At 43.5% G+C, this 14,056-nt stretch overlaps 1 protein-coding gene across 2 annotated transcripts in view; it reads right to left on the bottom strand.

Annotated features, from left to right (window-relative positions):
* Positions 1-252: 252 nt before the first annotated feature.
* Positions 253-14,056, bottom strand: part of ankrd50 (ankyrin repeat domain 50) — a 33,050-nt gene continuing 19,246 nt past the window's right edge. The window contains exons 4-5 of one of the 2 annotated variants that reach the window (XM_063876478.1): positions 2,307-5,851; positions 253-2,010 (exon numbers count right to left, since the gene is read on the bottom strand). In XM_063876478.1, the coding sequence (XP_063732548.1) occupies positions 2,310-5,851 (3,542 nt within the window). In that variant the 3' untranslated portion in view covers positions 253-2,010; positions 2,307-2,309. Of the gene's footprint in view, positions 5,852-14,056 lie in introns of both variants that reach the window. The other variant, XM_063876477.1, reaches the window with a different exon arrangement.

The following is a 14,056-nucleotide window of genomic DNA, read 5'->3' as shown; positions in this document are numbered from 1 at the left end:
ATGGAATGTATAATATTTAATTTGCTGATTGAATTGATTGCCACATTATGGCCTTTGTTCTCAATCTTTTTCATTATAAATTAGTGGGCGTTGGAGTCAGGATTATTTGGACCTAATAAACATTACATATCAGACATTAATTTGAATGTCCTCCTGTATCCATGAAAAGGATTTAAGCCTGTCAAAACATTACACTTTGTATGACATCGAGTTCTATAAGCAAGTAAATGAATTAGCCACAAAAAACTGATATATTTTTCAGCAGTAAAGCAAATATGTTTATTAAGCACTTTAATATACATCAGAAAATTCCACTTCATATAATACAGGAATCATTTTTAAATGAAAGTTGAATTTACATGTTAAGCTATTTACAATCCAATCACTGACAGTCAACTGAAAGATGACAGACGAAACACAGTCAAGACAAACGAGAGAGAACTGCTGAATAAGACTATACAGAATGTTTCCCAACACTGCTTCTAGACCCCGTCCTGCCTGGAATCCTTCTAATGACCCTTCATGGCGGACGTTTGAGCTACTGTAGTACTGGAGAGCTGATGCTTTCACTAGGGCTTTCGAGTGTTTGTGCATGCGATGGGTTTCTACTCCCCCCGATCTTGGCAAAAAATAGCTCACTGTTGACAATATGAAAAGCCTGCAAAAATATGACAGAGTCTGTAAACGCTAACGCAGCTCCACACAGTTCATGAGAAACAGATGTTTCAGTTCCCTCAGCGTCACAGTCGAGCACCTCCTCCCCTTCCTCTCTCTCTCGAGGGGTTAAGTCCTGTTGAACCGATTTCCAGCTTCTCACAGGGAGGAGGCGGGACAGAGTTACGTTGGATCAAACTTTGGCTTTACAACTCTGCATTTCAAATAATACCATTCACAGCTATGAGTTGTCTTGTTGGCTGAACCCTTTTTAAACCATTTTGTGCCATGCCCCTGAAAAAAAATCCAGCAGGAATTACTGGAAATGAACCACAAGACAAGAAGGAAACAAAGCTTGGGTTTTGTTTCTTGCATTGCAGTACATGTAGCTCTGCAGACAGATGCATTTGTTTTTTTTAAATCGCTGCTTTCACTTGAAATCGCTGCATTTAGCACCAGACGTTTGCCGACGGTACACAATGGGTTATTTAAATAGTTTTATGCACACACAAAATAATAAAACACACAAGCAACTGAGAAATCCCATAGGGACAAAATGAACTTTTTTTTACATTTTCAACGAACCTCCCTCTTTCTTACATATTTGTACTAATACACAAAACCAACAAAATCGGGAGTCCAAAAATAACTGCAGGCAACTTCTGAACACAGCACCATGGTTTAGCGTAATGCAACACAAAATGCAGCAAAAGTGGCTTTTTTTCCGAAAAAAATAAATATGCTTGTATATATATGCGTGTGAAGAAAATTGCCATCGCTATTAACATATTACACACAACGTAGGCTGAGCACACTGATCCAAGGTTAACACAGATTATTTTGGGTCTCTAGAAAAAGGCAGACTATCGATGCGTTTGGAAATCATACCACGGCATGAGTTGCTGTTATGTCCTCTGGTCTTGTGACAATGTACTCAGTGGCACATTGCTGTCAGTGTGAAAAACAGACGGAACAAACATAATATAAAATAATTAAAAAAACATTGGTATGTTTCTCTCAAACAGTTACTTTGATAAAACATGGATGGGATACAAAGTGAATAGAACAAATGCATGTCTGTCATTTTACTCTTAAAAGTGCATACACTGTTTATTAAATAGCATTAAATTAAAATGATAGTTTGCATGAATACATGAAGAAGGCTGTAACAGATGTAGGCACATCGATGTATCAGTTCACATAAGCTGCATTCAACAATCGTCCCTTGGTTTTGTTTTGAGGTCTCCCCATGATGAGAAAAAACATTGAGTATTTTTTTTTTTTGTTGCGCAGATGAAAACAGTTGCTTTGGCACATTCCCTCCAATGTCTGCATGACGAATGGCATTCAAGACAGCTGAAACAGTACAGGAATGATCCGGGTTAATGTTTTGTTTGGGAGGGCGAAACGTCTGCTTATCCAGATTGAAGCATTCTTCATGCAAGTCTGATTAAATCCAATTACTGACGGTTGTGTTGAGTGCAATAGAGCGCCAACTAAAAGCCAGTTATTAGCCTAATTATTAGCCACTGCAAATGAAGAGACCATCCTACGTGATGTCGCCCTGACTTCATTTTTACTTTGAGACAAAGGCTTGATGTTTTTGCAACAAGATTCAATACTTGAGGTCTATTTTGAAAAGTATCTCTTACCAGCTATAACGGAGTCTCCTTTTTGTAGTTGAACCCAGGGTCCGATCCTTCAATCTGCAGTTTCAGGGCTTGTTTAAGGCTTAGCTCGGTTTCCCCGATGGGATAGTTCTCTAGAACATCCTGGTGGCCTCTGTTCTGTACAGTCCGAGGAACCGATACCCTACTCAGGAAAACCTGATTACCCTGTAGATGATAGTTGGGGTTGGTCATGATGCCATTCCTCCTCTTCTCAGATAAGCTCTGCTGCTGGATGAATAATTGATCCTGGCTCTGACCCCTCTCTTGCCGAATTGAACCACCAATCACAATCTTGCAATGGGGATCCTTCACTGAGATGTTCGCGACTGATTTGTTGAGAGCCATCCTCTTGTCGAACTGTGTCATCTCGTACTCCAGAACCTGGCTTTGGGTCGATCCACTGTTCTTGACTTTTTTCTTGTCTCCCATTCCTCCTTTACTGTTTGATGTCTCATTTCCGCTCTTACTTCCCTTGGTGGACTTGAGACCGGATTTTAACTGGGACCAGTCAAAGTCATTGGATGGAGATGATGGGTGCTGACCAATAGACTTAGTCGTAGAGGAAGGGGAAACAATAGACTGTCTGCTCCGGCTGCGAGGCAGTGAGTGCTGTTGGATTTGTTCTGTGAACGTCAGTCCATGAAAACTATCGATGGGCACCGTCTGGGCCGTGGCTGTAGAAGAAGTGGTTCTCAATGAGGAGTTCTTTGAACTCTTTAGGGAATTGTTTGAAAGGGAGGATTTCTGCCTATCTACTGTGGAATCAGGAGATTCTGAAGGTGAACTGAAAGCATGGACAGGTCCGTTTGTTAGACCCCGTCCAGATGACTGCATGTCTCCTGCTCCGGTGCTGCCAGAGCTACTAGATTTAATGGTGAGGGACTGCATTTTACCAGACACACCCAATGGGTTTTTTTCATCCATGGTGTGCACCGGGGAGGGATTGCAGCCATTGATAGTTGTGCCTCCGTACTTTTCTAGAAGTTTGATGATCATTGAATGGCCACCCTTAGCTGCGACTCTCATTGCTGTGCGCCCAAATTGGTCGGCGTGGTTGGGGTCAGCGCCATTCTCAAGAAGTATTTGCACAACATCAATGTGACCCTCCTGTGCTGCGATGCCTAGTGCTGTTGCTCCCTGGTTGCAAGTATGATCCACATGTGTGCCACTCTCTATCAAAAACTGCACAACTTTTGTGTGTCCTTGCCATGCGGCAGACTGGAGGGCAGATCGCTTCTCATTGTCACAGGCGTTCACATCAGCATGATAGTTGATCAGCAGCCTGACCATTTCAACATGCCCTTGCCAGCAGGACACATGGAGGGCCGTTCTTCCCTCAGTGTCAAAAGCTTCCACATTCGCTCCATTTTCAAGAAAATACTCTGCCATGGCCAGCTGATTTTCAAGTGCCAGTATGTAGAGTGTTGGGCGTCCGTCTGCGTCTTTGTAATCGATATCAGCACCGTGGCTCATCAGCAGTTCAACAATGTCCCTGTGGCCTTCCAGTCCAGCCACCCTGAGAGCATTCCTCCCATCATATCCCCTCTCGTCAATGCATGACTTGTTCTCCAGAAGAATTTGCACACAGTCGTAATGTCCCTCTTGTGCAGCTAATATCAGCGGTATTCTACCATCGTTATCAACCTCTGTACAACGAGCACCTTGCTCAATAAGGGCATCGCAGACTTGGCGGTGGCCCTCAAACGAAGCCATGTGCAGCGGGGTCCAGCCTGCATCGTCCCTGTGATTCTCGTCCAGCCCTCTGTCCAGCAGAGTTCTGACCACTTCCACGTTACCCTGAGCCGATGCGATGCTCAGCACAGTCCTTCCCTCACTGTCGATGCTATCCACAGCAGCCCCCCAGAAAAGTAATGTGTTGACAACAGAGGCGTGGCCCATCGATGCAGCAGCGAGCAGAGGAGTGCGACCATTGTTGTCTGTGTGATCCACATCAGCGCCGCCTTCCAGAAGCAGATCAACTACATCGACATGTCCTTCATAGCCAGCCACAAGGAGAGGAGTCATGCAGTCTTTGTCACAGTGGTCCACCTCTGCTCCCCTTTCAATCAGGAGGCTCACAACAGAAGCATGGCCTTTACTTGCCGGAACACACAGCGCAGCGACAGAGAGCGCAGTCCTTCCATCCACGTCTTCATGATTCACTTCGGCCCCGTGGTCCAAGAGGTGCTCAACGATCTCTCTGTGTCCCATGTACGCCGCGGCAATGAGAGCTGTTCTTCCTTCATTGTCTGCTTTGTTGACTTCAGCCCCGTGCTGGAGAAGGTTCAACACTATGTCTTCATGACCTCCCCAAGCAGCAGCTCTCAAAGCAGTTCTACCATCAGCATCAGCACAGTCCACTTTGGCGCCTGCATAAAGCAGAGCCGATACTACCTCTGAATGTCCACCCCACGCTGCCGAGCGCAAGGCCGTCCATCCGTCATGGTCTGTGTGGTTTATGTTGGCCTCACAACCAATTAAGCAGTTTACCACTTTGGTATGGCCCTGCCTCGCAGCAAGAGTAAGTGCCGTTTGTCCGTGGTTGTCTTCCAGCTCCATGTTCGCCCCTCTGGATATGAGCAAGTTCACTACATCAAGGTTTCCACTGTATGCAGCGTTGGCCAGCAGAGTTCTCCCACTGGAGTCACACTGGTTCACAGATGCGCCGTTGTCAAGCAATGTCCGTATTGAGTCCTCTCTTTCCAGGGCCTGTTGTACAATACACGATGCATGGTCGTCCTCATTGTTTACGTGAGCTCCAGCTTTGACCAGAAGTTGCAGGACCTCCTGTTCTTTTGGTATGGAGGTGGTCAGAGAGTCTTTTGCAGGGGTTCCATTCCAAACCATCCAAAGAGCCAGATTAAATGGCTCAATCTGCAGATTGGAATTGACAAGGTGCAGTGCAAATTCCTGAACTTCGAGTGGTTTGAGCTGCTTTGCCCGGCAAGTGTAACTCATGGCCAGCATCCTGTGTCCCTCCGCTGCATTGCACAGGTACTTCTGAGTGCAATGCTTAACATCTAATAGCCACTCAGCGAAACTGTAGTGAAAAAGGATTTTAGTATTCCCAAGTCCACCAATCAACAACTTGGAGAGAATGTCCATCTTTTTCTGAAACTCTTCCATAGTCAGCGTCATGTTTTTAGTCCAGACAGCATGGTACAGTTCCTTAACTGAAAGTGGTCTGCAGGTTGCCAGGATTACATTTAAGATGGGCTGGACTTTGGCGAACTGTTTCCTGACAAATAGTCTCTGACAGAGCCACAGGTAGAGGCCATTGAGGGTGCCGGGGATGTCACGGATCTCACGGAGCATGATGAAGTTCTCCACCACGCCGTCCAGCACACGCTCCAGGTAGAGGAAGCAGCCACTGCTTTTGATGTGGAGTTGGTTGAGCATCTCGGCCGTCTCCTTGGTCAGGTGCTGCCTCAGGGCCTCCTCCTGGTCCAGCCTGTGGAGGATGTACTGCTGCACATCCTTGACGATGTAGGCCTTGCGCAGATCATCAAGGCTGATTTTGCGGAATCCTGTAAGAAAAGAAATGCACATTAGAGGAGTCGGATTACAAATGGATAATGTGGATCTAACAGGTGAAAAAACATATGTAGATTCACTTATAGTATAGGAAGAATCTAAGAGATGTAGTGGCAGTAGTTAATGCTAGTGTTACTCTGCCCACAGAGCCACTTGACTAATTATCTTGTGTCTGACCTTAAGATCATACCCAGTATTTATCCATTGATCTTGTACCTTTGGATAATAAGGTTAAGCTAACAATTAATTTCCTGAGGCATAGGATGATTAACAGTAAAGCCGTGTTGTTCAAGTAGAACCTTTCAGAGGAATTGAGTGCATAACCCCTCTGGCTGCTGGAAGCAGAAATGACCAGGTAAAAAAACGATTAGGCAAAACAAAATCTTGTGTTTGATGCAGAACCAATTTCAGCGGTACTAAGGGTGCTTAGGTCAGAGTACATTGTCATTTCATTACAAATATGACTGATATAATGACTATGTTACCTTAAACCAAACCAAATGTATACATATTCATCAAAACAGAAACATTTACAAAGGGATTTTACTAGTCTTAATGGAAATCTAAAAAAGGTTGTGGTTTTATTGGTAATTCAGCTAGAATTAGAGCTTAATCAGCAGGAGAAAATCTGTGGTAGGGGCTGAGGATGTAGGAAACAAAGAGTCAAAATGGGGGAGAGCAAGGGAGACATTTCCATGCCTGTAGCACATCCGTGGTCTGTAAAACATCACTCCAGTGCCTCACTTATTACCATGCTACATGCTCCCAGCACACCCCTTTAGAAACCCCTTTGAAATCATCACAGTTGGTCTTAATGAACGATCCTTAATGGGAATTCCTCTCTGAGCTGGGAAAATGGCTCTGTGATGCCTCAGCTAATGGACATAAAATGAACTTCCCTCCATATTAAAACAATCTGTTCAAGATCTGTGAAGCCCCAGTCAGAGGGCAAAGAGAGCATTTTTGCATACTTATATTTACAGTTCCCATGGTTCCTGGGGGCTTACTAAGACAGGAAATAAATGTCACTAGAGGGTCTCTCAGTGTTACTGACATACTGTACTTAGCAGTGACTAATAGACCTGCAGCTATGAGAAAAGCAACTGCATTTTCTCCCTTAAAAGCTGCATTTATATGATGGACAGAGGGTTAACTTATTAACATAATTAAAGTAGTTTAATCTCATCCTGACTGTGGACTTCATGTACCGACAGGAAGCTGCTCTTAGGAGATTTAGTAGAAATGAAAACTGTGAAATTCAATGCCAGTTCTTTTAACTTTACCTCTGGACTGTGATTGCTTTGATTATATAACACAACTTTTCCCTGTTCATCATATGAATCAGACTCTGTCACAAGGCCTTAGGCAGCGCTCTGTTATTCTGACTGCTATTGTGTGGGTAGACAAGGCTGTGAAATCGTACTCCACACAGGGCCGCTGCCAACCACACCTGGAAGCCAGATAAGAGAGATGATAAGTTTAACTAGAGTTCCCAAGCTGGTGCAGACAGTTTGGACAACAAGCGCTGGTAAACAACAGGAGCGCTGGGGTTTCTTTATCATCTGCTTCTGAGTTTGTTCAAGATAAGCACGCCTCAACTAACCGTGCCTCACAATAATCTTCCTTACTTTATCCTTGAGGACTCTGTTGTATTTCAAACTGGAATTTAGGGCATTCACACCAAAGATACTATGGTAAATGACCTACATGGCAGACATTTGAATCTGAGAACCACTTATTTTAGGTTTACTTGCAGCATTTTCTGGCATAGCTTCCAACTCTAGACAAGGAAGGGGTTGTTTAACTTTTTTTAAATTTGGGATTTTAAAGAAGGACAAGCCTAGCTCTACTAACCTGGAACAAGAAGAGAAAATGTAAAAAACAGAAGAAGTTATTATTCTGAATAAACATGTCTATAAATAACTTGAATGTATTCCACTGGGGCAGCTGTGCAAACATTTTAGATTAATAAAGCAATGAAGTATCGTTCTCCAGCGTTATACCACATAATTGCTAAATCATTACACAAACCCAGTGACCCTAACCCACTTTCAGTATGTCTTTGTTTTCAGTGAATGTGCACATTTACCACCCTCCCTTCACCCTCTTCTCTCCGGCTCCACGACCCCCAGTACCAGCTCCCGTTCCCGTGCCAGAGAAGTCACGGACATTACGGGAGACAGATGCCAAGTGAATCTGTAGAGTAGCTATAGGTATGTAAAAAAACACTCAAGCACTCCTACCTTTAAGTACTAAAAACCATTAACAATTTTGTGTGTATTTAAAGTCTTTGCTCCATAAAGCAGACTGATTCCTCATTGTGACAAGGAAGAACTAACTTGGGTCATTTTAAGCTTGGCAGTGGATTATTTAAGCTTTGTTTTAAAGATACAGAAATACTTGAAGGTAACAAATGTTCCTCATGTTCATTCCTGTTTTTCTCGCTACCCTTATGGCTCAATCTTCAAGCTATTAAGATCCGATTTCATGCAAACATCACAGGAATTCTAACTCTCATTTTCGCCAGGCTTTTGTTTCATGTGCTTTTGTTTAGCTTAAGGGACAAACTAGCATCGTGAATATGCTTCCCATTGCTGCTTTTGAGGCTTATGTACAATAATATCAGTCGACACAGGCACATGGTATAAAATTAGCATTTATAATTTATGTTGAGTGACATCTGATGTATGATCTTGTGCCCATGTGTGTGACTCTTTGATGTCACTGACTGGTCCTCCTACTCCTTCTGGACTCGATTCTTTCTTTGGACATTCTGGGCTTGCTCCAGTTGGGACAGGAAACCCACTGGCTGGGAGAGAGGAAGAGGCCATTAACAGGGGGGGAAAGAAAAAAGGAAAAACTATTTGTCACGCAGCCGTTGGCTTTAGCAAAGCGTTAATTTAATAATGTTTGGACTTTGATTTGTTCTATTCACAGAGGGGACCTAGAAAAGGACTGCATGTGCATCTCTGACACATTCTGGAGATGTTACTCTATCGTGAATATTTTCTCAAGGGAACAAAAGAAGAAATGCCTCCGCGCTGTAGTTTATGATAAACAGTTTCTCCAACATTCCACGCTCGCTGACACGCCAATTATTAAGATGCGGTGACTAGAAGAGCAGGAGGAGGGAGGAGGAGACTGACATTTAGCTGCAGCCACCATGAAACAATCTCTAGCCTCTGTTTAAAAACGACAAGAAATAAAAGAGTGCGACGAGCAAGAGCCTCCAGTCAGATCAAACCAAAACTGACCCTTTCTCTCATTTCCTGCACATGGTGGATAATGACCTACAATTTCCACTTTAGTCAAGCTCAAACATCACTTCATACGGCTTGGATGTCAACTGTGAAGTCATGGCATTATTACTGCCTCACTCCTGCAGATAAAGCACCAAAACAACCGCAGGGGGAACGTCATTCAACCTGCATATGATGACTGTGGTGTAACGCAAACTACCATTAAGCAGTACACAAGGATTCAAGCACTCTCATTGGCTCCTAATGTCCAAATGCCTTTCCAAGAAACATTATCTGTCTTTCCAAAAAAACCCAGCAGGCATGAAGAAGTAGGATTTTTTTGCGCTACTGTAAGTGGGTTACACAAACTGTAGTTGAGTATTGTGTTGTGTATTGCTCGGGCTATTTATGTGTGTGAGCAAGGATGGTTCAGAGACTGAACAAAAGCGACTGCTAAACAAGCAACAAATGACACATTCATCGGGGTGAGGGATGCAGCTCCCGAGTACAGGCCTCTGAGCCAGCTGCTGCTCGTTACAGAACTGGATACCAGCCACAGGAGACAGAGCTCTGTGTACAAAAGAGGGACTGTTTGCCTTCTAGATTAATTTTTCAGATGACAAACGAGGCAGCGTGTGTGCATGCACGTTGGGAAATTAGAGGTCCGAGCTCATCGAATGGGGATTTCAGAACGACAGCTTCTCTTGATTCTTTTTTTTTTTTGCTAGACACCATCTTAGGTCATCTGATCCATAAGGAAAACAGAAACCCAAGCCCTCTCTTCATGCTCTCCAGTAAACCTGCGCTCGACAAACGTCTGTTCGACAGCTGCAGCGACCCGGGCTCCAAAAAACACCAGAGCGCCAACATCCCAAACAAAAGTATGTGGCTGAGAGTCCGCTCCAACGGTCTGCTAACAACAGTGCTTGGAGTGCTGTTATTAATCTAAAATAAATACTGTTCCTTTTGAGATATAATGCACTTTCCAACTTCTACTCTAACAGACGGAGGGAGATAAAACTTTCTAGTTATTTCACATTAATGTGGCTTATCCACAAGTGAGAAGCGACCAAGCGTTGCCTCTAATGGGGCGATAATTCCACTGTGCAGAGATTGCAGGAGAGAATCATTTTGAGATTGGCAGCCACGTATTATGTGAAGTCTATTTTTCCTGCCGTACTAAATGAACACCAGGCGAGACAGTGAAATGATTACACTTTAACAATTAATTTATGTTGCCCTTGAGGCAAAATACTGCAGCCTGAACACGCCTGTATCTTGATTTCAAACGAAGTGAAAAAGGGTTTCCAGTCGAACCAGTTCTGCTGTAACGGAACAGAGCTGACGGGGGAGGAGGGGTGCTTTCTCAAACATGGAATATGTCACATGGCTGGCTTTATTTATCTGTGAGGTGTTACTCAGACGTCCGTGACTTTGACGTTCCTTAACTGATTCATCCGGACATGTTTGGACATTGAAGAGTGAGCTGCATATTTGCTCAATATTTATGTGAATATCTGCTTCTCTTTGTTGAGTCAAGACTTATGACAGTTAGGGAGTAGAGGCACTTCTCTTTCAAACTGCATCACTGATGGATTTTAAAACTTATTTTGCCATTTAAATCCATCGTCAATGATCACCATAGGCACCAGGGATGGCTTCAGGAAAACTAACCTTAACCTAAAATGTTATTCATTGTGAATTCTGCTCACAATATTTATACTCAGGGAGTTTAGCCTTTGTAGACCATTTACATGCACACAAACCCATATAACACACTACAGGACAGAGGACACCCCCAAAAAGCAAAATAGGGCCCCTTTCACTCTTTGCATTAAAGAGGCTTCATAGCATAGCATTATTTCCAGGTGCATTCTGGTAAATCAAATAACTTGCATTAGGAATATGACATCAATCTTATGATCATCTGTGCAAAACACACCAGAAGCGATGGATTTCTTTTCCCAACAACGTAGTAACAACACAGTCGCTGTCCACATGATTCTGAATGACAGCAGCTCATTAGGCCGGTGACAAGAGACTGAGTCATGAAGCTTTGCACCTGGACACATGTGTGTGCCTTCACTCACTGTATCCCATAATGGATATCTCTACAGGAGAGATGTAACTATATATCACAGAGCTTCTCGCAGCTGCACAAATGACTGGAAATTTCATCCAAGTGAAGACATTCCAAGAGCGAACTGAAATAACAGCGCTAAGGAAGAAATAACAGGTAAAACATTAACAAAATGAATCCATTTACCAATTTCTGTAAGTGATGGAGAAAGTAAAGCTTGTACAGACAAGTATCCTTCTTTTAAAGCCACATGATCCTATTTTCTTAAGTTGTAAAAAGGGCATATGTGTGCTTAGTAAATCCCATGATACAAAAGTAAACCCATAAACTGTCCTTTAATTAAGGCCTGCTTGTCAACCTGAAATCACTCTTTTGTTTCTACAGTCTACACGGTGGCTCTTTAGTGCTGGGAGTTCCCTGCTCCACAAAAGGATCGCATTTCCTCAATCCCTATCCGTGTTTTTGTTCATTATTACAGTGTCTGACCCCCCGGTGACCTCATTTACCCCGACCAGCACGTGTTTTTCTATTCACCTGCACAAGGGAAGTCAAGCAGGGCAGTCAAACGAGCCAGCTAGTGTCAGGAAGGTCTGGAATCGATTGGGAAGGATTTCCCAGGAAAATGATTAGACAACAGTTTGAGATTAAGCAAAGGTGTGGCTGCTTGCTGTAGAGTCAGTTTGCAGAGTCATCCTTGGCACACTGGTTTAAGAGGCTGTTTTCTTTGACGGTATTACGCCTGCAGCAACACCAGCCCAAAAAATGTGCCAGGAATTCATCAGCGTTTATTCCGACTAAAGTTCAATTAAGACTTAATTAGAATTCCCTTTAATTAAAGCAGAATCTGACAAGTCGTACTCTGCATCACTGCCTTGAAAGAAAGTCTATATAAAAGTCTATACAAGTGTGGCAGGGGCATGCCACATACCAAAGGGCATCACCTCGGGAGGTAAGAGGCCAGCCGGTTCGTCGGCCATGTTCAGAGTCATGTTACTGCAGTGGAGCACCCAAGGTGTTACAGATACAGACATGGTAGACCTGTAATTTGCCCGGCTGTCAGACTGCACGCTGGTAAATTACAGTATTCAGCGAGGATTATGGTCTTCGGCTCATCCAAAGTGAGGCTCGACGTGCAGCCTTGCAGACGACAACTGGAACACCAATATGGACATAAATCTGCTTGTCTGTGTAAGCTGATTTTAAGACAGGAGGGAGTTAAGCTAATTAAATATGTTGTCCTTGCTCTTGTTAAACCAGAAAATCAAGCAGAGAGATCAATACTAAAAACTCTTGAGCAGGGAGGACAGAACAGGCTTTTATTAAGTGTTGGAAAAAGGAGGCTCTCTGGTTTGATGTTGTGCAATTTGTGATGAATGCAGAACCTGCTGGAGTCGGTATAAACGATTAAATAAAGACTTTTAAGTTTGAAGAATGCTTTTGACTGGTGAAAATTGTTCTTGGCATCAACTCTCTCTCGTAAAAATGTTTAATAGTTTAGTTTTAAATGACTCTGTTTCATTTGTGAAGCTGAACTTCGTCCAATCGATGCCGCTGAATGTCATTTTACTGGGGAGTCGGTAAGCCATCTCGGTCTCACTTCAGGGAGCATTCCTCGGCCCAGAAGAAATAAACCGTCCTCGCTGCTTTACGACTGTGTTTGTGTTGTCAGTCGGCCAGAAGTTCTCTCTCCGTCCCTCCACTGAGGTCTCACATTTGACCAGAAAAAAAGCACACAGAAATAACACATCCAGGGGAGATGTTTAGAGTTTTGTTGACCTTTTTTTCTGCGGCACAACGACCGTACCGTGTGTCGGATTCACCCTCAGGACAAAGGGGCTTGCTCAAAGAGGTAGAGGAGGGTGCGTACTTTAAAAAAAAACACGGCTGTTCTTTACATTTGTGATCATCGGTGGTAAATCAGTTCTGTCTCCTGGCCAGAAAGAAAAGTCCATTCACCGAGGTGATTCAAAAGTGTGCGGGTGGGCTGCCCCTTCCTCGCAAATACAGGAAACAAAAACACAGACCCACCCTAGAGTCATAGCTTCCTGAAAGTGAAGAACTTATAATACAATAGCTTTGGAATTTATATTGACTGATTTATGTATGAAAGATTCCCCCCCTGCTCATTACTTTTGGGTTAAAAACTCATGTGTCATCTTAGGAAGGAAATGCCTCACAGGATGAGTGTCTTCTTAAAGGGGCCACGCGCTCCTCCGACATTCCTCAGACTGCACCAGGAATATAACCGTCTTAATTACAGCCGTGATTCATAACTAAGAGGGGGCTTTTATGTGTGGTTTAGTGTGTGGCCAAGTTTCTCGCTGGTACACCCCACCGAAACGCCTGCCAAATGCCCCCTGTGACCGGCAGAGAGAAATAATGGTAGAAATTGAAAAAAGCATGAAAATAATCGTCATATATTTTACGATAGAGGAACTCAAATCTAATTGAAGTCGCTGTAACGCTGTAGAGCAGGAATGTGGTTGTTTAAGGGGAGCTATTATCTTTCACGGCTCCATCTGATGCTATATTATTATAACTACTGGCACTGCAGTCGACAAATCCATGCCTTCGCTCCGTCCTTCCTCATCCCTCACTCATGTTGGCTTTTCTCTCAAAATCCTAAGTACAGCTTGCACAGGGTTTTGTTTTGTGTTCCCTTTAAACGGCGCCGTGTCATTGTCATCTTCCTCTTCCTGTATTTGTGGATTAGTCATGACAAGCTTCCGCACGGTAGGAGAGACTCGAGAGGCGATAATATGCTCACGCTGATTACCTCCGATTTTAGAAAAGGCCTTTTTTTTTAAATCTCTGTAGGGTTACGAGAGTTTGTATGCAGATTTGAAGAATACTTAACCGATCAAGTCCTTAATTTCGTC

Source organism: Eleginops maclovinus, chromosome 23, assembly GCF_036324505.1.
Source record: "Eleginops maclovinus isolate JMC-PN-2008 ecotype Puerto Natales chromosome 23, JC_Emac_rtc_rv5, whole genome shotgun sequence".
Classification (NCBI taxonomy): domain Eukaryota; kingdom Metazoa; phylum Chordata; class Actinopteri; order Perciformes; family Eleginopidae; genus Eleginops; species Eleginops maclovinus.
Note: the sequence above shows the minus strand (reverse complement) of the source record. Positions and strands in the feature narration are given on the sequence as shown.